This window comes from Aethalodelphis obliquidens, unplaced genomic scaffold, assembly GCF_003676395.1.
Source record: "Aethalodelphis obliquidens isolate GAN/ISIS:26980383/991018 unplaced genomic scaffold, ASM367639v1 scaffold37, whole genome shotgun sequence".
Classification (NCBI taxonomy): Eukaryota; Metazoa; Chordata; class Mammalia; order Artiodactyla; family Delphinidae; genus Aethalodelphis; species Aethalodelphis obliquidens.
In genome coordinates, this window is record NW_020837981.1 from 15015921 (window position 1) to 15042690 (window position 26770).

General features: G+C 51.5%; 1 protein-coding gene across 4 annotated transcripts in view; it reads right to left on the reverse strand.

The window, feature by feature from the left end:
- Positions 1-26222, reverse strand: part of HK1 (hexokinase 1) — a 70743-nt gene extending 44521 nt beyond the window's left edge. The window contains exons 1-3 of one of the 4 annotated variants that reach the window (XM_027130054.1): positions 25864-25968; positions 22392-22539; positions 6188-6350 (exon numbers count right to left, since the gene is read on the reverse strand). In XM_027130054.1, the coding sequence (XP_026985855.1) occupies positions 6188-6350; positions 22392-22418 (190 nt within the window). In that variant the 5' untranslated portion in view covers positions 22419-22539; positions 25864-25968. Of the gene's footprint in view, positions 1-6187; positions 6351-11659; positions 11860-22391; positions 22540-25863 lie in introns of those variants that run through there. The other 3 variants (XM_027130051.1, XM_027130053.1, XM_027130052.1) reach the window with 3 other exon arrangements.
- Positions 26223-26770: the final 548 nt, after the last annotated feature.

The window sequence follows — 26770 nt, forward strand, 5'->3', positions numbered from 1 at the left end:
ATAAAACCATTTATTTATTTCATGTTTTACACTGGCTTTCATCATAACTTAAAAACAATAGCTTGGGAAATTTTTCAGTTGCCAGCCCAGTCAAAGGTCTCATTTTCAGTTGAATGAAAGGCCTAAGTAAAAGCAGGTTCTTGTGCTCAAGTTCCAGGTGATGGTGGGGCATCTCCTGCTTATTGGTGTCAGTGTCAACACACAACGGGTAAGAGCTTTCAGCCCTTCATGCGGAAAGGGATCAGGTTTCACGCAGCACCTTTGCAGGACCCAGGCCTGAAGTTTTCAAGCAAGGTAAGTGAAAATTGTCTCAGCTGCCTCTAGGTCGGGAAGGAACCTGGCCTTAGGGTGCATAGGGCTGGCCCACACTTCTGTGGCTCTGCAAGACCCCTGCCCCACCCTAGCTCTCCACTGCTCCTTTTTTTAAAAAAAAAACACAAACACAGGTCAGTAGGGTTCCAAGGAGTTAGGGTCAGAGAAGGAGACCAGAAAGGCGACCTTAAGATGTCACGACAATGCTAAATACTGCATACTCCACACATCTGCTAGTGGGAGTTGATGGGTTTGACGGGGGCCATTCCCTGAAGGCATTTTACAAGAGGTCACTGTTAAGCCCAGTGCAGCTCCTGATCTGTCCCTGAGCAGTGACCTTGATTCCAGGGTGTGTCTGTGATTGCTAAAAGAAATGGCAGTTGGCCTCTCTTCTGTAAATCACATTTGCACCTCAGGAAATGTGAGACAAATATTAACTTACCTTCTCGGTTTATGGATAAGGAAGCTCCAACCAAACCAGGTGAATGACTTGCTCACAGTCACGCCTGTGGCAAGCCCAGGGCCCTTCCCTTTTCTTAGTCACTCATGTACTTGCAAATACTGGGATGCTCCTAATTTTTTATGTATATATGTCTTATCTTCCTCAGTTGGATGATAAGCAATTTGAAGGCCAGGGCAATTTAACATGCTTACTTCCCTCCCCCAGTACTGAGTCCTGCAAATCTGTACGTGTTTGCTGCTAGTTTGATAAGAACTACCTGGGTTAAATGCATGGTCTGTTCAGTCCTATCCTCTGCCAGGCAAAGGACACCAAGGAACAACTTCTGGAAAGGGCAGCAAGATTTCCGGTAAGCTTTGTTTGCTGTCTAGCATCTCTTTAGATAACTACCCTCCAAAGAGTCCCCCACTTTGCCCATCATGATTGGTTCAGGATGGGCACGTGATCCACGTCAGCCAATCATTACCCTCTCCAAGACCACCTCTGGGACCTCTAGTTCTTAGGTGAGGTGTCAGCTAGGGCTGCCAGGGCTGTCTCTGCCACCATAAGGGAGAGGTGGCCTACAAAAGAAGCTGACACAAAGACTAAAAGGATAAGAGACAGATGAGTCCCTGTCAACAGAAGCCAACTTACAACTCCATCTCCCAGTTATGTGAACCTAGAATTCCCTTTCTTGCTTATATAACTTTGAGTTAGATTTTTTTTTTTTTTTTTTTTTTTGCGGTACGCGGGCCTCTCACTGCTGTGGCCTCTCCCGTTGCGGAGCACAGGTTCCGGACGCACAGGCTCAGAGGCCATGGCTCATGGGCCCAGTGCTCCGCGGCATGTGGGATCTTCCCGGACCGGGGCACGAACCCGTGTCCCCTGCATCGGCAGGCGGACTCTCAACCACTGCGCCACCAGGGAAGCCTATTTTTTCCTTTAAATTCAAGTTCAGCTTCTTTTTGCAGCAGTTGGCTTCCCTCTAACTTCCTCTTCAAATCTTTGGCCTCAACCTTCCTGCCGGCCGCTGCTGAGACTTCGTCCCACATTTCCCATTTCCACTGAAGCCAGAAGAACTGCTCTTCTAGAGAAGGCTCATTAAACAAAACATCTGAAGGGCCCCCGGCAACTCTCCACTTTCTAACGACAACCATTATTACCGGCAAATAATGGAAAACAAACACGGGGACAGATGTCTCTCTTGAGTCCAGACCTGCGCTGGAATACAGGGCAAACAAAAACTCTGCTTTCATGAAATGCCTGCCTTTGCTCTGCTCCGTGAATTAATTCTGTACATGAGACACAAAGCCTTCCCTCCTGTCTGCAATCCAGCTAGTTGATGAGAGTTTATACCTTCGTCAGAAACCCACCCAGAACGCTAGACATTCAGATTTCATGAATGGAGAGAATTTCTGAGACAATCCAACCACCTTCCCAGATAAGGAAACAGGCAGAGAAAGGTAAATGACCAGCCCAAATGCTGCGGAAAAAGGAAATATTTTCCTTCCTTTGGCTGGAAAGTAGTATATTTTAAGCCCCCAGAATTTAACTGTGACCACACTGCCAATCAAACATCTTTAACTTAACCTTTGAGCAAAGAGCCTGCCAGGAACCACGAAACAGAAACAAGGAAATGTTCAACTCAATTTATCCTCGAGAAGCTTACGATCTAATTGTTATTTATGGATACAATATCCTGAGTGATAAATGACAAGAGGAGAAAAAAGGGGAGGTTTCACAAGTGAGACAAAGTGTTGGCCCGGCCTTCTGAGGGAGGCTGGACGCAGCTAGGCACCTATCCCCGACTGGGCAGCTCTGAAGAGAGGTTTCTGTTTAGCCAAGTCATCGGAGTAAAAAGGCTTCAATATCTTTCTTCTTTATATATTATTCATACCTTTCCCACTCCAGAAAGGATATGCAGCAGCTAAAAGCCACTTTAGGGTTTTTGGGGGTTTTTTTAAACCTAGTGTGTAGATTACTGGAGAGCAATTAAAGAAAAAACACTGCCCATAACAATCGTCAAAAGGGGAAAAAAATTCATAAAAATGGGCTGATAACATTTCGGAAAAATCAGTAGAGTTTCAAAACTCTGAGTCCAGTCATGAAGGTCAAGGTCAGCGGGAAAGGAAAGGTTTGTTTCTCCCTCTGACTTGGAAGTCACATCACCACTTGACAGGCAGGGGCATCTGTCAACCTCGGTGAGTCCAAGTTATCCTTTGGTGGTTTGGGATTACCACTGATTCTGTCGCTGACTAATTATACAGTTGAAGCAGTAATTAACATTGCGAAAAGGGAACAGCACCATGGTTTACTATGAAGGAGACCCACATCCCGCCGCTCCAGGGGACCTCCTGGTTGGAGGCACTTCCATCACAAAGGGGCAGGGGCTGCACTGGGGTCAGGGGCCCAAGGCCTTGGTATCAATGTCAATGTCTGTGTGGGGCTGTAGTGACCATTCCAAGGGGAGTGTGGGCCCCTGGGCACATGACCCGAGCCCACCCATGAACATTAGCAACAGTCATAGGGAGAAGTATAGGGTGTATTACTAGGGTTGCACAGTGGCCCCCCCCAAAGATATGCAGAAGTCCTAACTCTGGGTGCCTGTAAATGTGGCCTTATTAGGAAATAGGGTCTTTGCAGGTGTCATCAAGTTAAGAGGAGGTCATGAGTGTGGGTCCTAAATCTGACTGGTATCCTTATAAGAGGAAAATGCCATGTGACAACAGAGGCAGAGACTGGAAACTACAAGCCAAGGAATGCCAAGGATTGACAGCCACCACCAGAAGCTAGCAAAAGGCAAGGAAAGATTTAACCCAGTGTCTCAGAAGGAGCATGGCCCTGCTGGCACCTTGATTTTGGACTTCTAGCTTCCAGAACTGTGAGATAATTCACTCTGATTTAAAGCTACCCAGTTCGTGGTACTTTGTTACAGCAGCGTTGGAAACTAACGCAGGGTAGAAGAAACAGTCACCAGGGAGGACAGAGGTGGGCAGGGTAGGGGAAGGCTGGGGGACCCAGGGCCTCATGCATAGGAGGGCGGGTCCTTGTGGTTCAGGGCTTTGGTTCCTCCTCCCCCCTCCTCCTTCTGTTCTCAGCACTGTTCTGGGCTCCCAAGAGGCCCTAAACATTTGGCCCCAACCACGCTGGAGATGAGAGGCTCAGAAGGAAGCATGGGGCCCAGGCTGCTGGCTCCAGTTCCGCAAACCCTAGGACAGTGTTTCCCAACGTGGGCATATTACCACATATGTTATCACATTTAAGACACCACTGATTGCAGACACATCATTATTTTACGTAATACGAAAAGAGGAAAAAATACTGCCGATAATAATTTAAAGATGCAACTATTGTACAATGCATTGCTGATTTCAGAGGACTCAAACAAAAAGGTGTCTCAAAATAGATGAAATATAGTAATAGATGTTGGCGGGAAAGATCAAACAGGTTTGGGGAAAAGGAAGGTAGCCGGGTTAAACAGGTTTCTCTCCTGCAGAACTGCTCAGGGCCTTTAATACGTTGGTGTCTGCTTTGAATCTCTAAGAGGGGGCTGCAGAATGTTGTCTTTCCCAAATGAGGATGAGCTTTGGGCCCTGTTTTAAAGAGTAACTAATGGGGACAAATGACTAGATTACTAGCCATTTGTGTATGTGGATCACACTTTGAGCCCCTCAACCCTGGAAATGGTGTGTGAAAGAGTGAAGGAGGGCACCCCCTGCTGACACACAGTCCTGGGAAGGGGAGCTGGCTTGCAAGCCGCGTTCAGGAGGAAAGAGAAGGCATCTCTCATGGGATGTGCCAGCCCTGGGCCAGTCACACAGGATCAGGTGCTCCCCAGGCATAAGGCAGCCTTCTGAGCTCTCCAAGCAAAGCCAGAGCAGGGGCCCTGGGGGGCTGCCCATCCCACCTCGCCTCCCCTTCCTCTTTTCTCAGCTGACAGCAGCTGACCACGCCTCTCCTACAGAACTCAGCTAACCCTGTAAAGGCACAAATGCTCCTGGATGTGAATGCCATTCGGGGCTGGGAAAAAGCAGGAGTGAATTAGAAAGCCGGAGGCATCAGAACAAAACCCAGGGGACACCACGCTCTGGTCACTCTGATGACTAGAATCTCTTCGGCAGTCATAAAAAAAACCTAAACTGCTGGTCACCAAGACCTCAAGGAAAACAAAAGGATAACAGTGGAGTAGATTTTAAACAGTCAAGAAACATCAGAGATGTAAGTACCAATGTGTGTGCATGAAGTAAACCCCAACTGTGGCCACAGGGCAGACAGAGCACATGCCCTTCCTAGGCATCCCAATCTTGTTCAGGACTTTAAAGGCCGGCTGCAGGCACAGCAGGGCCTTCCCACTGCAGCCAGTCCTCCAACAAGCCGTGCGCTCGCCCACCTTTCATAAACATCAGCTGCAACAGCTGCAGTTTTCCTGATGTCCATTTTGTCGGCTCCATATCAGATGCCCCAAATCGCAGTTTTAAACTAGTCCCCAGAGTAGGGAAGAAACACAACAGTGTTGTAAGGGCCGTACTTTCAGGCTATGTACTCACAACCCCAAGAGAAACCTGACTTTCATGATCTCTCTCCCTCCCTCTCACAAAGCAGGCGAGCCCCCGCCTAGAGCACAGAACACGGCTCAGAGGAGGATTCCTGTGCGTGCGCTAAGCTGGGGCAGGCACAGCACCCACTCCTGGGTCAGCCAGACAGAACGACCTCCACTGAGCAGGCCAAGGCCAGGCTGTGCCCTCCCAGCCTCCACCCTGCCAAGAGCAGGGGCTGAGGCCAGTCCCTGGGGAGGGGGTACTGACAATCCTCAGGGAGCCCCCAGATCCCCACTGTGGGGCATGAGCCACACGATGCAGACCAACAGGATAATTTTTTTTTTCCCAGTCCTACTCCTCTCACCATTTCTCTGCTTGAGGGGCTACCCTGACTTAGCATCTATGAAATTTGTACAAATGGGGACTTGAGTCTCCCCCCTGAGTCTGAGACGCACCTGGCCGCTAGGATCGCTACTTATCTGGGGTACTAAAAGGAAGCCTTGGTGCCCTGATGGAGAGATTCTCCTAACATGAAGGAGAATCATGTGCTGTGGAGCCATTCATGTTCTGAAGGCATAAGAGTAACTCACACAGCATCTGTAAGATCCATAGACACTACACTTTCTTACCATAAGTCACTAGACAGGCCGACGAAGGCAGGTCAGCATGGTCCAACCACGGTACCCCCTATAGCACATGGTAGGATCTCAATGGACATACATTGGATTGATGGATGGATGGATGGGAGAACAGATGGATGGAATGGTGAATGAATGAATAACTGGATGAATGAGTAAATGAATGAAAGATGAATGAATGAACAAACGAATGTAAGTTCGAAGGGTGGCTTCACAGAGCTTTCAGCCCTCAGAGCCCAATCTCTGGGTGAGAGACTCACCTGAACCGTCAGGAATGGACCTTACAAACGTTGGCAACATCTTGACTGTGGCTGTCGGATTAAAATCCCGGGAGAGGCCATTCTTCATCTCCTTTTTGAAACGAGCCATGATATCTAACAAAGTTTCATCAGAGAGCCGCATGGCATAGAGATATTTGTCGATCTGAAAGAAGGATGAGAAGGAAAGAAAGTGAGGCCAAGGCTGGGGAAGGTCGTTTCAGCTCAAGTCTGGCTGGGGTAGGACGGGGCAGGCGGCGTGAGGTTCCCACCTGCCTAAGACAGTCCAGCTCCCGTGGGCACTGGAACACCCATGCCGGCTCATCATTCAAGTGCAATCAACCATGTCACTCAGAGCAGGCTTGCAAATGCTCTGAGCCCCGGTTCCCCCCTGTAAAATGAACCAGACACGTCCAAGGTCCCTTCCAATCCTTGACTATTACATGGAAGCTGCCCTTCAATCCCCAGGTACGTGCCAAAAGCACCTTAAGCCTCCACGTGACTCCTTCCCTCTGTGAGAGGTGGCTGGCTCATCCTCACGTGGATGACAGTGCCACAGAACAAGGGCTCCAGGGCCATCTACCTGGGGTTCAAATCCAAGCTCCATCACTTACCAGCTGTGTGAACTTCAGTTTCCTCAACTGAAAAACTGAGATGATAAATAGAACGTAACTCACAGAATGTTGTAAGATCAAAGGAGACAGAGAAGCACTTAGAACACAGAAAGTGCTCAGTAAACATTAGCTATTAGCATTGTGAGGCAGTGGTGCTGGTGGGTTTCCTTGGGCACGACTTCTAGGTAGGTGGAAATGGTGGACGAAGGGCTGGAGCCCTTCAGGACATGGGGCTGCAGGCCCAGAGCACGGAGACCTTAACCTCACTACCCCCAGCAGGTATGAGACAGACCAAGTTCCCACGCCCGTGTGCCAGGGCCCATGTGCCCACACTTCCTGATCAGACCGCTCCTGACCCAACAGGACCAAACCAACCCGCTCCACTTCCTGGGCTCCCCACTCTCCTCAAGGATCCTGGGCTCCTAACCTCAGGCCCTGTTGCTGTCATTTGTTGTTCTTCCTTCATAGTATCTTCCCGCTGACTCTATTTACTGGGCACCTACTACATGTCTGGCTCTTGGTTAGACATCTGTCCTCATGGTGCCTGATCCTGTGGAGTTCACTGAAGTCTCTCTGTCTCACCATTCATTCTTTCTGCCACTCCCTGCCTTAGGAAGCCCTGACAACCATGTGCCTGTATTCCTGACGCCTGATGCGTAATCAGTGTCATGGTTTTCAATCTTCAATTTCTCTCCCTTCCAACCCAACCTCTACACCACGGCCACATTGCACCTTTTTTTTTTCTTTTTTCTTTCTTTATAAATTTATTTATTTATTTATTTATGGCAGCATTGGGTCTTTGTTGCTGTGCGTGGGCTTTCTCTAGTTGTGGCGAGTGGGGGCTACTCTTCGTTGCGGTGCGCGGGCTTCTCACTGCGGTGGCTTCTCTTGTCGCGGAGCACGGGCTCTAGGCGCGCAGGTTTTAGTAGTTGTGGCTCGCGGGCTCAGTAGCTGTGGCTCGCAGGCTCAGTAGTTGTGGCTCTCGGGCTCTAGAGCGCAGGCCCAATGGTTGTGGCGCACGGGCTTAGTTGCTCCGTGGCATATGGGATCTTCCCGGACCAGGGCTCGAACCCGTGTCCCCTGCATTGGCAGGCGGACTCTTAACCACTGCACCACCAGGGAAGTCCCCCACATTTCACCTTCTTAAACTGGGACCCTGGTCACTTCACTCCCCTGCTCAAAACCTTGCAAAGCCCCCCACATTGGAGGCGCCTACACTCTGCGGGTGTGGCTCCGGGCTCTCTGCACACCAGCCAAACCACCTCTACCATTCCTGGGAGGTGCCTGGCCCTCCTGTTGAAATGCCCTTCCTTCTCTTCCCAGCTACTCAAAGCTCACCTCCCCTTCAAGGTTCAAATCAAATGTCACCCCTCCTGCAGACGTCGAGACCCTCGGGGTGCAGATACCGCCTCCCTCAGCACCGATCTCTCTGCACGGTCCAGCCTGGATCATCACTTTCTATGCCTGTCACCTGGACAGTGTCTGCTCCATTCACCTTGACCTCCCCATGTCTCACAAGCAGCCTCACACACGGCAAGTTTCTGGCAGATGGACAGACAGATTTATGACCCAATGAGGATGAAAAGACCTTTGACGTGATTTGCTTCTGAGAATGGCTTCTCATGCTTACTTTTCAGGGTGGCTGGAAACGTCCGACTCAAGGACACAGAGTCATTTCTGCATATTTTGGTCCTGGGCAGCCTTCTCGCTCTGGACTCCATGCCTCGTGCTCCCCCAGGCCCTGCCTGTCTCCTGTCTCAGGGACAATCAGGGCACTGGCAGGAGTCCCCCAGTGTCCTCTGTGGCCAGAGACAACCCTGCCCCCACCCGCATCTCTTCTACCGCAACTACCTTTTCCTTTCCCCTTCGTGAGAAAGCCGTGTGGAGAAGGGCAATCAGAAACCGCCAGGAGCTGAAAGATAAATGGCCAGAACACAGCCCTAGAAGACATGCTCTGTTCTACCCCCAAGGCTGGCAGCGCTGATCCGCAGCCCTTGCTGTCACCACGCCCACGTGCTGGTCGGGAGAGGCAGTCGCACGTGCACGAGCGGCCGCAGAAGCACATGGGGGCTACGAAGCACAGACTGGAGAAGGCTGCTGGCGGGGGTGATGTCAGAGAGTGCGTCCAGGCACAGACAAGAGCGTGTGTGAAGGCCAAAGGTGAGGGAGGGAGGGTGGTCTGTGGGATGACGGAGCACACAGTGCAAGAAGTGAAGCAGCTGGAAAGGCTGCCAGGAGCTAAGCCCGCAGGGTCTCGTGCACTGGGCGAGCAGGTTCAGACTCTAAACGTGACTCTGAGTATTCAACAGTGACACATGTTTCAGAAAGCTCAGCTGTGCGCTGGGGCGGGGACGGGTGAGCAGTACCAGCAGTCACGGCGCTGCTCTGGCATGTGGACGTGTTTCCACTACCACACTCCTCACCCTACATCACAATTATCTGTCTACTGACATGCCTATCTCCTCCGATAACATGTGAGTTCCCCAGGAAAGGAAAGACGGAGGAGACCTGTGGAACTACCCAGTGGCCTGGCACAAAAGAGGAATTCAGTGAATGCCAGATGCTAGAATAATACTTTATAATTATATCAAGTGCTTTCACATCCAATATGTCATTTAACCTTCAATACGACCCTGTCAGGGGGACATTCTTTTTTTTCTTTTTTAAAATTTATTTATTTTTGGCTGCGTTGGGTCTTCGTTGCTGCACACAGGCTTTCTCTAGTTGCGGCGCACGGGCTCTAGGCACACGGGCTTCAGTAGTTGTGGCGCACGGGCTTAGTTGCTCCGCGGCATGTGGGCTCGAACCCATGTCCCCTGCATTGGCAGGTGGATTCTTAACCACTGCGCCACCAGGGAAGTCCCAGGGGGACATTCTTAATCCCCATTCTACAGTTGTGAAAACTGAGGCTCCAAGAAGCTAAGTGATTAGTTCGAAGCACACAGCCAGGGAGTCAGTCCCATACCTGAGAGCCTAACACTCTCCCTACAACCGTCCCCATCCCTTGGAGAAGGCCAGTCCCCCTACCGTGTGGAGATCAGGCCCAAGCAAAGCTGCTGAGATTTTCCAGCTGGACAGGGAGAAACTTCTAGAAGAAGCAGGGCTCCACAGCCAGCCTGCCTCCTAACTCGAGGCACAGCTCAGCACAGGGACAGTGAGCCCAGAAGCCAGACGTTTTCAGGACAGCCAATCAGACCCGAATAGAGGCAAGAAGCTCAAACAAGAGAACAGGCTGGGGATATAGAAGACGACCTGGCCCCCCAGCGTAGAAGGAAGGAGGGTTTCCCCCGCTGGTTCAGGTTCATGAATCATCACGTGGTACAACTCTTCTCAGAAGAGATGTGGAAATTGGGGCCAGAAAGAGGGTATAGCTTAGGGCAGAGCTGGAACTGACTTTGAAGCCTCCTGGATCTCAGGTGCATGAGAAGAAGCCAAGGGGCACCCCTTCTGGTCCTCAGGAGCTCAGGAGGGGCCTCTGAACGGCACAGATCCTGGGGCTGGGCTGCAGGTACCCCCCAACGCTGCCCAGCCAGGCAGACACCTGGTGCAGGACTCAGCAGAACCACACCATATGGACTGTGGCCCTTTAAGCAGCCCAGGAAGCGCTGGAACAAGAGACGTTTGCAGAATACTCCCAGGGGCCCAGAGTGCCCAGCACCTCACTGAACAAGGGGCCTCTTTCCTCTCATTCAGACTAGCCCTGCCTCGCAGCTGGCTGGGCTGCCCCTGTCCACCTGGGAAAGAAGCTGGGAAAGGGTGGTAGGTGGAAGGGGGTAGAAAGGAAGGGTGTCCTCCTGCCCATTTGCTCCAGATCTCTGCAAGAACCCCAGTATAAGAGCTGCTTTTCTTATAGGAGGTTGGCCCGGAAGCCCAGGAGGGGAGAGATGGAGGAGGGATGCAGGGCCGGAGAAGGACAACTTCTGGCTTTGGGAGGTTTGGCCAAAGTCTGTGGTCCTTTCAGCATTTCTCTTTCCGTCCCCTCTCCATAGCAACTCCAGATCTTTTCCTCTCCCCTCTCTCTCCCTCCCTTTCACATTTCCACAATTCTTGCTCTTCTCTTAGGACGCTGCCTCAAACTCTGCTGCTCTGGCCAAACGCTGGTGCCCAAAGAATCCCACCTGTGCCTCCAACCCCCAGCGCTACATTTTGGTGACAGGAGGGCACAGCACCTCTTCTGGTGGGCTTCAAGCTGCAAGCCTTTGGAACATCTCTCATAGGATGTCTGTCACAGACAGAGACAGAGGCTTCCAGGAGTCTGTGATAGGAACCTCCTGGGCTCCCTTTCACACATGGTGTCTGACACAAGTATCCAGGACTCGGTCAGACTGGGAAGGAAATGGGGGAGGTCCCAGGGTCCCAGACACCACATGGCGAGCTGGGTCCTACAGACTCTCGGCTCAGACTGACGACGCCCCTGTCCAGCCCCCAGGGCATCTTTCACCGCCACCGCCACCACCACCGCCGCCGCCGCCGCCGCCACCATCACCACCACCACCACCACCACCACCACCACCCACCACCAGGGGAAGAGCCCTTCTCCCGAGGGTGGGAGCCGAGGAGGCTGCACAGGGCAGGCACTGGTGCCCTACTACTGTGCAAATACCTGGGCTGTCCTTCCTGCGGACCAAGAGGGCCTGGAAGCTCTCATCGGCTCCAGAAGCAGGAACACAGCAGAGGCAGGAGGAGATGTCAGAAGAGAACACAACCTCACCAAGCCCCGCTGGCCCAGAGCTGTCCGGCCAGTGGAAGAGCCCAGCGACCCCGCACTGGTCTAAACTCAAACATTTCTGTGCCCGACCCCAGCCCCACCTCCTGGTCCCAACAGACACGTATGAAAAAAACAATTCAAGACTGTACATGCCCAAGTGGACAGGCTGGTCATGGCAGGAGGCTCCGTAACCACTGGTGACCCAGGCACTCTAACCTCCTGTGGGAGGGGGAACAGCCATGGAAAATTTTCACTCCCTCTCTCGTCCATTCTTCCGTGAGGATCAAGAACGAGGCAGAGCAACAGGTGTGACTGAAGCTGATCGGCACAGGCCTACGAAGTGAACGTTCCAAGTGAGACACTTTACTTGCAAAGGAAATTGGGGAGCTGGCAGCGAAGCGTTAAGAAGGACTCTTGCTTAAGGGTAGGTCAGAGATTTCAACATCAGATTCACTTCTCTTTCTTAAGGAGACTGACTCAGGAACGAATGGGTCCAGGGGGGTTAATATTATTTTAATAAGAGCTCACGTGTGCAGAGGGCTCTGCTATTTACACACACAATTTTCACACACATTATCCCACCTGGACGGCATACAAAGAGAAGCAATGAGCTCATGGATGCCGGGGGTCTGGCATGAAGTGGTGCCTAATGTGTTAGCTCCCCTTCTCCCGGCACAGAAACCCAGCAAAGTAGGCGGTAGTTGAGGAAACTGAGCCCCATGACTCACACAAAGTCACATGGTTTATCAGTGGCAGCTAGATCTACATTCCAGGTCTTCTAACCCCTCATTTGGGGCTTCTTCTTACAGATTTCTATCTTTTCTTACATGGCGGGAAGAACACAGGGCTATGGATGAAGACAACTGAGTTCAAATCTAGGACCTGCCATTTATTTGCTGTGTGACTTTGGACAAGTTACTTAACCTCTCTGAGTCCTGATTTCCTCACTTTTAAATGAGGATAATTATACTTTCACCTCAGAGAGCTATTCAGAGAATTTTAATTATGTACCAAGGATTCTTCCCACCCTTCCAACGAAATGACAGAAAGGGAATCCATCTCCCTCACTCCCTTGTCTAACTCATAATCACATATCCCTAATTCCTTTTACCTAAATACCTAGAGAAATGCATTGATTACCAAATATTACTGACCCATTTTGTAGAAAAGAAAACTAAAGGTAGGTGGTCATTTGCCTGAAACCATAGCAAATAAAAGATTCTCACAAAAGTCCTCTGAAACATTTGGATTGTTTTATTACTTAAAAAAAAAAAAACTAACAGTACATTATAGTAACAATAAGTTATATACACTCATTATTAAAAAAATTCAAACAATACATAAATGCACAAAAGTAAAAAGTCTAAGTTCTTCCCTCCATCTCCCCAGAGAAATCCCTGCTAAAAGAGCTTTATGTTCTAGGACAGTTTTCCTACCTAAACAAACATTCATACATACAGGGCTTGGGTCTTTTTGTATTTCATTTTACAAAAAATGGAATCACATTATAAGCAGTTTCTCCCTTGAAACCTTAACTCCTCCTCTATTTCCTCGGGGAACTGCCTCTAAGACTCACACTACCAGCCATACTTAGATTTTCTCAGGACCCTACCTGGCTCAATGATGGGACATGGACTGGGTAGTACAAACACCTGCGCCAGACTCCAGCTTTGCCATCCTGCAGGCACCTCAGTCTTTCCATCTGTAATGTGGGTGTGTTCACCTGACTCTGACCTAGGAAGGCCTCTCTACTTTGCATAGCACTTTCACACGCTGGTCCTTAAACTATCCTGTCCAGAGAAGCAGGGCAGGTGCCATCACATTCAATGCCCTAAGGAAAAATTAGAGGCTAGAGAGGTTATTCGACTGGCCACGGTGACCGCTGGTCAGCAAGAAAACCGGAGTAGACACCAAGTTCCTGGTTCTGTGGTCCCTCCTCAGTACCTTTCTTGCTCAGGCCAGGGCGAACCCAGGCCCAGGGCTTCCGAGAGCAGCGAGACGTGGGAACATGGTGGCATTAATGCCACAGCTCCGTCCACTGCAGGAGCAGCATGGCTCCCCTGCCTTGCAGAAAGCACGCTGCTCCGGCCTGATTATTCTGGAAGCCTCATTCACCCTCCAGCAGCTACCAGGGATCTGAACTGCTCATTTCCCCTTTCACACAATCCTGGGAAGGAAGTTCAAAGGCCATAGCAAGCCCAAAGGTCCTGGCCTGATGGGACCCTCCGCCGTGGTGGGTCCCATCCCAAGCCCTCCTCCTGCAGGTCCAACCCTCTTCCTGCCTGCCCAGCCCCACCTCACTGCCAAGGGTGTCAGCCGCAAGGAACCTACATTTCTATCCTGCTTTTGGCAGCTGGTACCTGAGCAGAGAGGGCACTGGCCACAAGGAGAGACATTTTGGACCCTGTGGGTTCCCTACCAGGATCATCTGCTCCCGGCACCCTCCTGCCCTCTGCACCCCCGACGGTCCTTCCTCACAGATCCCCCTCTATTACTCGGCTGGCTTGGCCTGTAACTGCCTCTCTGCACTCCACTCCACACCCACCTCCTCCGAAGGGGGTACCATGATCCGCCCGCCCAGCACCAGCTGCCGCTCTCCTCGGCATCCCCTCGGCCCTCGTGCTACGTAGGAGTGATCTGCCCGCGCCGCAGCAACACGTGCATGGTGCACGCCTCCAGCTAGACCGCGAGTGCCAGGGGTGCAGGGGCCACGCTTCCAACTTCCTTGTGTCCCCACCCCCTCAGGTGGCTTCTCAGCTGGGCTGAGTGGCTGCTCTCCTGGAGGGGCAGGAAGGCCTCTGGAGACGCTTGGCCCGGGAGGTCTTCTCCGAAGGGTCTGCTGGCTCAGATAAGGCCGGAGACTCCTGTTCCCTGAATGACCCAGCCCTTCTCCAGCACCAGCCCCTCACTTCAGCCTCAGGGTGACCTGCGTGGAGCCAACAGCCCCTCCCTGAGTGATGGAGAGTTCCAGGCGCTCTCAGACGCCTGCTTCGCCTCACGACATCTGCACCTCAAGGCCCAAGGGGACATATAAACGCTCTACAGATAATCAGGAGGCTCCACTCTTCAAGGCTCTCAGAGACTGTGGAATATCTGAAAGAGGAAATGTGTTTGGGAAAATAAATCCCACGTTAGAGGCTTCTCAGTGAAGGCTGTGCGTGCGAACATCCCCAGCGCATCAGGGTCCCTTCGGCATGTTCACACACTATGAGGGGAGGGTTCCCTTCTCCAGTCCTTTTCCAAAATTCAGACACAGCTCTCGGTGCCTTATCTATCATTTAATTGACGCCTCTGAACAGTGAGTTCCATTTCAGTGAGCATGGACGCAGCACCTATGAAGCACCATGGACTGTTCACGCATACAACACTTCTGTTTAATCAGAGCAAATCAGGAGGAAAACGGGATCCCCATTCTTGATGAGGAAACTGAGGTTCTGGGAACTGTGATGGAACGGTCAGCAAGGATGGGTCCCCTGCTGGGCACTTCCGCCTGCCCTGATCCAAGCTGCACACTTGCAGGGTGGGCGCTATCAGCCCTGTTTTACATGGGAGGAACCCGGGGCGTGAAGCCAAGCGAAAGGCCCGAGCATCCAGCACCCAGGGTGGCTCTGGCTTCAGACCCCAGCCCCGGTGCTCCCTCCCTACTTCCCCAGACTCCTCTTGCTAGGAGGACCACAGAAGGCCATGAGGTCATGCCCAAGGTCCTCCTGGTGACCTTGGCTCAAGCTAAGAGGCACTTTCCGCTGGTGAGAGACCAGGCCCTTGCCCAGACAAGAACAAAGCTGTCACACTGAACTAGCTAAAAATAAAGGAGGTACCCAGTCCCTCAAGGGGAACAGAACAGCCCTGGAATGTGGCGGGGCAAGAACAACAGGCTTCGCTCTGGGCCTCACGGTCAATGGCTTTGGCAGGGCCAGGCACCAGACTCACAGTTCCCAATGTGCCAGGTGGCTCCAGACGAGAGGGAAGAGAGGGTCCGAAGTACGGACAGCTCTGCTTTCACTATGAGACAACCAGACCCCAGAGCCATGGCTCGCAAATACTGCAGTGATGGGAGCAGACTGGGCTGGAAAGTGAAGGGCTTCAGGCCTCCTCGAGCTATACAGATTCCTTCTATAACCTTGGGCAAGTCACTTCCATCTCTGTGTTTTTCCATCAGTAAAAAAGCAACAATGAAAACTGCCCTCTCGTCTTCATATGGTGGGCATAGGAGCTCCATGACACCATGGATTCCTCAGAACACAGGCTTTTCAAAATCCCATGGTGGCAAAGCAGAATGGTACCCAGGATCCCTGCCCCGGCTCAGGGCTCTGTCCGCTTACCCTCTGTTATCCAGGAAGCTACACTCCCCCACCATGCCTCGGCAGGTGCCTACAGGTGTGTTCCAGGTGAACAACGATGATAACATCTGACATTTGTACAGTTCAGTACGCTTTCCAAGTGTTTCCATATCCATTCTCTGATTTGATAAATGGGCAGATAGTGAGGTAGGAATCATTTACCCCATCTGACAGGTAAGGAAACTGAGCCCCAGAGAGCTTGATGTCCACCTAACAACACTGCTCAAGCTAGAGGGATCCTTGAGAGATAAAGGATTCCAGGCTCCTGGCTTTATAGATGAGGAAATTGAGGCCCAAGGACCGCAGGAACCCACTGCCTTAAATGCAGAGTGCCTCTGCCTGAACTTCTGAAGCATAAAATTTCCTGTCTAGCAGAGTGCTTCCAGTAGGAATACAATGCAAGCCACATATGTAATTTAACATTTTCTAGTAGCCAGATTTTTAAAAACAGGTGAAATTAATTTTAATAACATTTAACCCAATACATCCAACATATTATTCCCACATGTAATATTTTTTAAATGATCAACGAGCGATTTTATATATCTTTGTCATACAGAGTCTTCAAAATCCTGTATTTTATGTTCAACAGCACATCTCAAACCAGACTTGCCACATTTCAGGTGCTCAAGAGCCACATGTGGCTGGTGGCTACTGTTGTGGACAGCACGGCTCTAGCACTCCAATCACATCCCCATCGTGGGAGCCTTGGGTGATGATTTCTGCTGGGAGCCCACTGCAATGCACTGCTTTAGAAGCCTGAAGCCCTGGACCGAAGTCCTGGATCTGCATGACAGTGACAGCTGCCTACTAGTGTCAGACAGACCTGTGTCTCCATCCCAGCCCTCTGTTCTCTGGCCACCAAAGATCAGATCACTTCCACTTCCTGAAGCTTGCCTGCCCCACATGTAAGATGCAGAAAGAAACACCTACACCCAGGCTTGCCAGAAGGACTTCACTAAATCAAGCATGTGAAAGTATTCTGAGAGTGGAAAAGAACTCTGCAAACGTGACTTGGTGTCTTTGTTACAAGGATGGCCTGCAGGTCTCCAACTCAACTCACCCCACCCACCCAGAGAGGGTCCCGGAAGGCACCAGGGGACATTAGAGAAATGAGATCAGACTGAATAACAAGGCTGAAGGCAAACCCCACGTGTCAATCAATCAAGGAAATCAGCTGCTTACAGTAGGGCCAGGCAGAAGCTGGGAGAGAAAGCTAGAATAATGCCTTATAGGAAGCATGGGGAGGTCTTTCAGGGAAAGCACTGGCCTCCCCAAGTGTCCTCTTTTAATTGCAGACAGGATGGAGGGAAGGGGACAAATGAAAAGGGTACAGAGAAAAATTTGAAAACCAGAGAAAATCCCTAACATTCACTGTAAAAGACTTTGTTGGGTCAATTTCCTGCCCAAGTGGAGGGAGCTGGTCAACACTGAGCAGCTTGGGGGTGGAGGGGTGGAGGGGTGGGGATGGCAGGCACAAACCAGTGTGCTGATGCTGGGGAGGATGGGGAGGATAAGGAGGATGGAGAGGATGGGGAGGAAGGGGAGGAAGGGGAGGATGGGGAGGATGGGGAGGATGGGGAGGAAGGGGAGGAAGGGGAGGATGAGGAGGATGGGGAGGAAGGGGAGGATGGAGAGGAAGGAGAGGAAGGGGAGGATGGGGAGGAAGGGGAGGAAGGGGAGGATGGGGAGGAAGGGGAGGATGGGGAATGGGAATCGGGGGAGTATGGAGGGTCTCATGCCCAGCTCTGCCCTGGCCCCGCCTCTTTCCTTCCTTGAATCTGTTTCCCTCAACAGCAAAATCAGAGTTGGATGTGTTATGGTGGAAAGAACATGGGTTTCTGAGTCAGGGGACCTGGTAGTGTTTCTGTCCCTATCACTCATGAGCTGTGTGGTCAGCAAGTCAGTTCACTACGTGGGGACCTCAGTGTCCTCATTTCTAAATGGAGATGATGCCTTCCTCAGGTGGACAGAAGCAGGGGCTCTCCCAGCAATTCCACTCCTACACACATACCCAAGAGAAATGAAAACGTATGTCCACACAGGGAAAACCGTTCACATCAGCATTATCATAACAGCCGCAAAGTGGAAACAACCCAAATGTCCCTCAACTAACAAATGCATAAACAAAATGTGGTATAGAGAAACAACTCAATATTATTCAGTAATAAAAAGAACTGAAGTACTCAAACATGCTATAGTATGAATGAACCTTGAAAACATGCTAAGTGAAAGAAACCAGACACAAAGGTCACACATTATATAATTCCATTCATATGAAACGTCCAGAAGAAGCAAATCCATTAAAAAAAGAAAGTAGATATCAGGGCGGAGGGAGCAATGGGGAGTGACTGCTTAATGGGTATGGGGTTTCTTTTGGGGGTGATGAAAATGTTCTGGAAATAGATGGTGGTGACGTTTGTACAACCTTGTGAACATACTAGACACCACAGACTTGCACTCTTTAAAATGGTAAGTTGGGCTTCCCTGGTGGCGCAGTGGTTAAGAATCTGCCTGCCAATGCAGGGGACACGGGTTCGAGCCCTGGTCCGGGAAGATCCCACATGCCACAGAGCAACTATGCCCGTGTGCCACAGCTACTGAGCCTGCGCTCTAGAGCCCGCTAGCCACAACTACTGAGCCTGCATGCCACAACTACTGCAGCCCACGCGCCTAGAGCCCGTGCTCCGCAATAAGAGAAGCCACCGCAATGAGAAGCCCACGCGCCAGAACGAAGAGTAGCCTCCACTCACCACAACTAGAAAAAGCCCGTGTGCAACAACGAAGACCCAACGCAGCCAAAGATAAAATAAATGAATTTATTTAAAAAAAATTGTTTAAATGCTATGCTTTATGGTATGTGACTTATATCTAATTAAAAAAAAAAAAAAAGCAGGGGCTCTGCCAGAAGACTTAATGCGTCTGAATGCTGGCTCTTCTGTTTATATCTGAGCCTCAGAGTCCTCATCCAAAAGTGGCGATCATAAGGGTACCCACCTCACGGGGGACCTGTGAGGATGTAATGCCTTTGGTGCAGCAAATGTGACAGGCATTATATATGTTGGCTTCGATTAGTATTGTTACTATTGATGATTAAATAAGACCCATTTTAAGAAAGAGAGGCCCCTAGTAGGCATTCAGTGCACCCTTCCCTCCAAGGCCCCCTCAAGGCCTCGGCGTCTGAGAGCCTGTAACCAAGCATGCAATCAGATGAACGTGATCTGACATTTTCTGCCTCCCCAGGGACCGCATTTGCAAAGGGCTGGGCTGCAGACCTCACACTGCAGTGTGCCTTGGTGGGGGGCGGGGGGCAGGTGGCGCACAGCCACCCTCTCCTTTTACGGAAGATAGTCTGAGAGAGGCTGCCGGCATGAGCTTTCTGTAATAGAGAAACGTTTAGGGGACAGATAAGCCAGCCCTGCCCCAGTCAGATCCACCCAGGAAGAGAGTGTGTGCAGGCAAAAGCACACTTGTTTGTTTTAATTCCCAGAAAAGTTTAACGAATTCATGCTAGAGCACAAGGGGACACAGAGAGCCTTCACGAGCCTCTCTCTGTACGCCCTACCCCGCCACCACTTGGGCACTGTGTTAGCAGCCAATGGGGTGGGCACTGCTCACAGTGAGCTGTCAACCTCACTCAGTAACACTGGGCAGCAAGGGCTCCCCTTCATAAGGTAAACTAGGAAATGGCTAATTTTAAGCCAAGCTCAAATGTTGTATGTGAGTGGAAATGGCTGGGAAGAAACAGTTTTTTTCAAAATTACCTATTAAAAAATTTTAAGGTTTTACTGTAACCAAGGGTTGGCTGTGGAACCATATGAACCTGTACAAACTTCTGACTGGACTGGGAGCTGACATGACCACGGAGGAAATTTGGCAAAATCTTAAAAGTGGGAAGATGCACTCACTCCTCCACTGAGCGATTTCAGCCCTAGAAACACAGCCTAGAGCAACTTACGTGTGTACAGAAGGATCATGGGGGCACTGTCTGTAATTTGAAAAATCAGAAACTCAAAGGCTTACCAAAAGAACAGATAAATTAGTTTGGTGTATTCACACAATGTAAGGGCATACGGCAGTTTAAACTGATGAAACAGAGGTATACAGATCAACGTGGAAGAATGTCAAATATAAAACGTTGAGCTTAAAAAAAAGCAAGTTGCAGAAGGATACAAACAGGATAACACCACTTACAAAAGGTTAAAGCCATATAAAGTAACACTACATACTGTTCATAGATACATGATATGTAATAAAAATATTAAAACATGCAGGAAATGATAAAACACCAAACTCAGGACAGAGGTCATCTCTGGGAGGAGAAATGAATGTGACTTGAAGACGGGCATAGAAGGGGTTTTAGTCGTGTCTGTAATGTAATTGTAATTGTGTCTGTTACCTCGCAAGCTGAGGAGTGGATACACAAGTGTTTGTTGTGTTAATTTCAATATTTTTTACGCACCCCAAATATTTCATAATAAAAAATTAACTCATATGTATTGATTTGTGGGGGAGAGAATTAAAATACAGGTTCTAAGTTAAATTGTTCAAATCAACAAAGATGGGTTTTTCTCCTAAAGGAAAGAAGTGGGGGGAGCAAGAATGGCCCTATGGATCCCATTCCAGATTTTCTAAGACCTTGAGAGTCATTCATCTCCTCTGGGCCTCCAGTCAGTCCCTGTTTCTAAATGGGGAATAAAATCTCTGCCTTCTGTCCACTGTACACAAGGCAGCAGGATGTCCAGGGGAGGAGCTGCAAGGGGGAGGGAGCTGCCCCGGGAGCTCAGGAATAATACTTCCTATCGTGACATCATCGCTCAGGTTTCTGAAAGATCAGATGAAAGCATACACACACACACACGTGCACGTTAGTGTGTCTATGTGTATTGTTAGGTATAGACAGACATATATACATACACGCACACATATAGCTACACACACAATTGATAGCTGATATGGCACCCAGAAGGTGTCTTGGGATGCTCAGCGACAACAACCCATTAAAAAAAAGAGAAAGCAAGGGACTTCCCTGGTGGCGCAGTGGTTAAGAATCCGCCTGCCAGTGCAGGGGATACGGGTTCAAGCCCTGGTACGGGAAGATCCCACATGCTGCGGAGCAACTAAGCCCGTGTACCACAACTACTGAGCCTGCGCTCTAGAACCCGTGAGCCACAACTACTGAGCCCGTGTGCCATAACTACTGAAGCCCACGTGCCTAGAGCCTGTGCTCCGCAACAAGAGAAGCCACTGAAATGAGAAGGCCGTGCACTGCAACGAAGAGTAGCCCCCGCTCGCCGCAACTAAAGAAAGCCCGAGTGCAGCAACGAAGACCTAATGCAGCCAAAAGTAAATAATATAAATAAAAATAAATTTATAATAAAAAAAAAAGAAAGCAAAGCTACATTTTGGTAACTATCTATTCGACTCTCCCTTACGAAGTTTCTAAGTATAATATTTCCATTTGTACATTTAGAGCCTGATTTTTTTTCTTTTTTTTTTTTTGGCCGTGCTGCACAGCTTGTGGGATCTTAGTTCCCCAACCAGGGATCGAACTCAGGCCCTCGGCAGTGAAAGTGCCAAGTCCTAACCACTGGACCACAAGGGAATTCCTTACAGCCTGGCTTTAAGCAACTCTTAGGCTAGTGATTTCCCACCCAAGATCTGACCACTGGCCCCTATAGCTCTCATAGCATTCTCTGTTTTGCACTTATCATAAGACAGTAAATAACTATTTATACTCCATGAGAATAGGGACTATTTCTACCAGGTTTATAGCTGTCACCCCATCCTAGCACAATACTCTGCACATAATAAAGGACTCAAACATTTTCTGAAGAAATGATTGAGTTCCCATGATCGGATTTGATTCTAAAGGGCCTCAAATCAATAAGCAGGTGCCTGCTGTCTAGCCATGACTGCTTCCTGGACACGGAGCTGTATGGATGCCTCTCTATCCAGCATCTCCTCCAGGGCCTCCTCAGGCATGTTCAGCGCTGACTCCAGTGGCTAATTCTATCAGGCAGGAACCCCTGACTGCAGACACACATGGAGACAAATCAGTCTTTTCTCCAGAAAACAGGAGGAATGTGGGAGGACAGCGCAGCACGGCCAGATGTGAAAGTCCTGCATACCCACCCACTTTCCCAGTTTATTCCCTCACGACAATCCCAAATTATCAAACCAAATGAAGTGCTGGGCATTTTCTTAGGGGGAGAACTCCAAGGAACATCCAAGGCAGAGGGGACAGGGATTATGAAATGAAGATTCCCCAGGGAGTGAGGCTCTTACTGGATGCTTGTATAACACCAGATCAAAAGGTGCATGAGATAGTTTTCATAATTTTCTAACTCTCATCTCTCTCACCCCCGAGCAATACGGAAATGGGCATTTTTTAAATGCTTGCTTTTGCCGCTGGAATACATGGGCTCCCAGGAAAAAGAACTTGGTAGCCTTTTAACTGCTAAGCATACTCTCCTCTGCCTTCCTGAGCCAACCACTCGAGGACTCTGGGTTCAGCCATTGGACAAATCACACCTGTTGCTCACCTGCTTAGGGGGATTCCTTAGGATCATGGGGATCCCTCCCAGAGAAAATCCACCGGCATTTGCTCACCATCTGTCAACCCTGAAGGAAAGGACGTCTAGTTTTTCTTTAGAGGCCCAGTTCTGACCTTGCTGGACCCATCTTCCTTTCCTGAAGGAACAGAGTACTACGTAATCGTTTACCCTCCTTCGAGCTCTTAATGGCTAACCCAAGTGGAGGAAGCAGGCAAGATGAGAGGCATGTAAAAGTTAAAAGTAAAAGTTACTTGGAGGTCAAAAGACCCAGGCTCTACAACCACTGAGCCTGCGCTCTAGAGCCCGCGAGCCACAGCTACCGAGCCCATGCACAACTACTGAAGCCTGCATGCCTAGAGCCCAAGCTCCGCAACAAGAGAAGCCACCACAATGAGAAGCCCATCGACATAACTAGAGAAAGCCTGCGTGCAGCAACAAAGACCCAACACAGCCAAAAATAAATAAAATAAATAATTAAAAAAAAAAAAAAAAGACCCAGGCTCTAGCTGCAGAATTAACAGATGTCTGGTATTCTGATGAACGGAACCTTTCACAAGCACACATGTGCATCCTTTTCCTCCTAAAAGCACTAGAAGAGTAAAAGGGAAATCTATGTTTTATACTTAACTTCAGTCTAATGCCACGACACCCTTTTCACCGCACCACATCATCCAACACTATGCAGATGCAGTCTGGAAGATGGGACTCCAGGCTGGGAAGCCAGATGCTTGGCCTGTTTCAACCCAGGATATATTTATGAGGCTGAATTACTGATGTGTCTCATAGGCAACGGGGGGAGAAATGATACCCCTTCACGATCACTTTTGTATCCTAAGCAATCCCACAAACCTTCCCTGGCACCATCCCCATCTTCCCTCTACACCCAGGCCAGAGGGCAAGTAGATGGATGAGGATTAGTGTGGGATGCCAGCGCTGTCTCCAGAGCTCCAGAGGCCACCTAGGGCTGGAGGGCTGAATCACCATGGCTGCCCACGCTGGCAGGTGCGGCGGGGTGGGGGCTGTCTGCACTGGGTCCTCATCAGGTTGCAGGTAGGGCCCAGTACCCGCAGGAGGAACAGGGCTTGGAGTCCTGTAGGTGGAGGACGTACCTTGGAGTCCCAGGGTAAGTGGTAGGTAGGAAAAGCTGGTCTCTAAAAAGTCCTGAGTCCCAGGAGAGCACATGGAGTCTCCCAGGATCTGCTCGAGTAGGGGCCAGGAAAACTGACTAGGCCATCAGAACAAGTGCCCACTATGTGCTCAGGAGGCCCAGGAAGCTTCCTGAGAACCACCATCACGGATGGCAGAGTCACACAGCCCATCACGAAGGCCGAGGTGACCCCCTGGCAGGAATCCACATACTCCCCCCATAGAAAGCAGCCTGAGAACTCCTCCACGAGGTGCAAGAAAGCCAGCCTGTTTTCAAGACTCTCCTTGACCAGTAATATTATCTGGCGGAAGCTCTGGCCTCAAGACCCACCTCCAGCAAGGTTCTGACGCCAGAGGAGGGCGGGGAGGGAATTTCAGAATGCCAGTCTCGGAGGAGGGACTTGAGGATCAATTGATTCAGAAGTCACACAGTCAGATGCCTACAGGAGCCTGGTGGATAGAGTGTGAATCAGGCCACCACGAGAGTGGAGGGCTCTGGGGCCACACTAGATACTGCGTGCCTGATAAAATAGGCCCCACTGAGGGCAGTCCAAACCTCAACCCAGCATGGCCCCTGGCGGCCACACAGACGTTGGTGGCTGTGGATGCTGGAGGCTTACAAGGTCATTCGGGTCCCCACCTCAGTGATCCGCTGTCTTGAGCTACAGAGGGCACCGTGTGCAGGGAGAGGGCAGTGAACTCATCTATGCCTTAAATCCCCCACTGTGAAATGGGAAGAACATCAAGGATACACAACACCACTGAAGAAAACTGGTGAAATGCACATGTTGAGGTGCAGAGCTCCCCAAGCTCAGTGGTCAGAAGGAGGCTCCAGGGTGCTCCACGGGAGTGAGCATGAGTCCCACGGTTTGACAACTCTATAGTCACTGCCACTTGTAGCCATGAGGGACCGTGGCAGATTCCCAGGCCTCTCTCCTAACTACCCAACTCTGGTCCCCACTCAGCGCAGGACCCAGGATCCAAGCAGCATCCCCAATGCCTTTGTCTCAGCACCTCCCCCTCAGCTGACTTCCAGGAGGAGCCTCAGTCAAGTTCCCAGTGGAGGGAGGCGGAGACCTGGGTCCCGCCCTGGCTCTCCCTCTAACTCCTCGGGTGACCTTGATGAGGTCACTGCCCTTAGCAGGCCCGTTTCCTGTTGTGCCAGAGGAGGGGGCTGTCTTGGGTGGTTAAGAAGAGCACTGAACATCCTGTGGCTGCAGACCTGTGGCTCCTGCCTCTCACCTGTAGGTACAGCTCCTTTGTTTGAACTCCAAAGTCAGGTTGACTTTGCTGTCCACCCCAGCTTATCCCAGCAATAATGTCACCCATTCTGGGTGTGGATGGGTCAGGAGATCTGTCAGGCGTGGCAATGATAAAATGGGCGTCTTTCCCTACAGCTTAGGCTGTTTCTCAAAAACTTGACGCCAAAGCTGGTATAAGGGAGAGATACACCTTTAACACCTGCCAGCAGACAGGATTTTATGTTAGACATAAGTTAAAGGCAGCAATACCTCAGGGTAGGGAAATGTGTCCTTGTGCAAGTACACACATGCCACAAGCATACATGTCAAGGCCTCCATCCGACTCAAAAGACCAGTCTCTTATTTGAGCTCCCTGGGCTGGCTGGAAATTACAGCTTAAGAGAGCAGAGTGGTCACGGAGAGGGATAAAAAAATTCCATTCAGACATGCCGCTCCAGACCTGAGGCCTATAAGCAAAGTTTCCGGTGGCCTCCACGCTTCTCCTTGTTCCAGGAAGCCGTGCCGGTCGCCCCGTCTTCAGATTAAGGAGCAGCCGCAACTGGGAGAGCCGGGGTGACAGCTTTTCCGGGCACCCGACGCCCTCCACCGGGAACCCCAAATATGGGATGCATGGCCTCCAGCCAGCACCCCCGCCTGCTGCGCGCTCACCTCCCCAGCATCTCTGTGATCACTCCTCCGCCCATGGCGCTTGGACCGTACCAAACAGGCCCTGTGGACCAACCCACCAGTTGCCACACGGTCACCCTCCCCGCACGGCCCGGGGGCCCATTTGACATCCACATCCCGTTTCAAGGACACCGCAGCAGGCAGCCCAGTCTCGGGGGTCTCCCCCCCACCCCCCAACACACACACACACACACACACACACACACGCAGCATACGATCCCGGGAAGAATCAAAGGGCGAAGCCTTCCCCACCGCCCTGCGGTCCAACCAATGCTGGCCTGGGGGAGGCTGGGCGCGGGAGGATGGAGGCGGCTGCGGCGGCGAGCGGATACCGGAATGCAACGTTGCGGGCAGAGCGCCGGGCGGCGGCGCCGGCGGGGGCTCACCTTTTTGACTTGGTCATCCTTCAGTTCGGTGAAGTAATAAGCCAGGAGCTGCGCGGCGATCATGCTGGCGGTCGGGGACGCGGGTCGGCAGGCTTGGGGCGGGCGTCTGTCCTCCGCAGCCTGGGTGAGCAGTGGTCCCCGGGCTGCAGCTCCGCGGCTCCTCCTCCTCCTCCTCCTCCGGCCGCTCCTCCCCCACGACCTGGGGCGCGGCGGCGGCTCGCGCGCTCCCAGTCTCCGCGCTCCCGTCCCCGCGAGGGTGACAGCCTCCAGCCGGCCCACCTCCTCGGCGCCCATTGGCTGCCGCGCGCCTCTGCAGCGCCGGGCGGTCGCGGCCGGGCCAGGGCCGGGGGGGGCTCGGTGGCTGCTCCTCCCCGTGCCGGAAAGGGGGCGGGCGACGCCGCGAAATCCCCCACAGCCCGGCATCTCCCGGCACGTCCCCCACGTAGGGAGCCGGCGCAGGGACGGGAGGTTCTGTCGCGCGCGCACCGTCACGCGTGGCGGCGCCCTGCTCGGGCGGGGCGCAGGCGGGGAGGCTCGGGACGCAAGAGGAGGCATCGCCCAGCCCGGTTTGCTGCCGAACGGGGCAGCCTAGAGGCGGCGGTCCTCTTCCTTGGAAATTAGGGCTCGCCCCTGGGAGTTCCGTGGAAGGAGAGACGCCCGGAGGGGGGCTCGAAGAAGTGGGCGTGGAAAGCGAGCGGGGCCTGTGGCGGCGGAAGCGAGATCCCGGAGGCTTCGCGGTCCTCGCACCGGGTCACCACGCCAACCGGCTCTCGCGGGCCCAAGGGGCCGAGCGCCGAGCCCCACCTGGGCCCTCACCGACGGAGCATCATACCACTCCACCCCGCCCCACCCTGGCCCGCCAGTGCTGCGGCGCCTCCAGGCCTAATCCCCGGCTGGCGGATTTGTG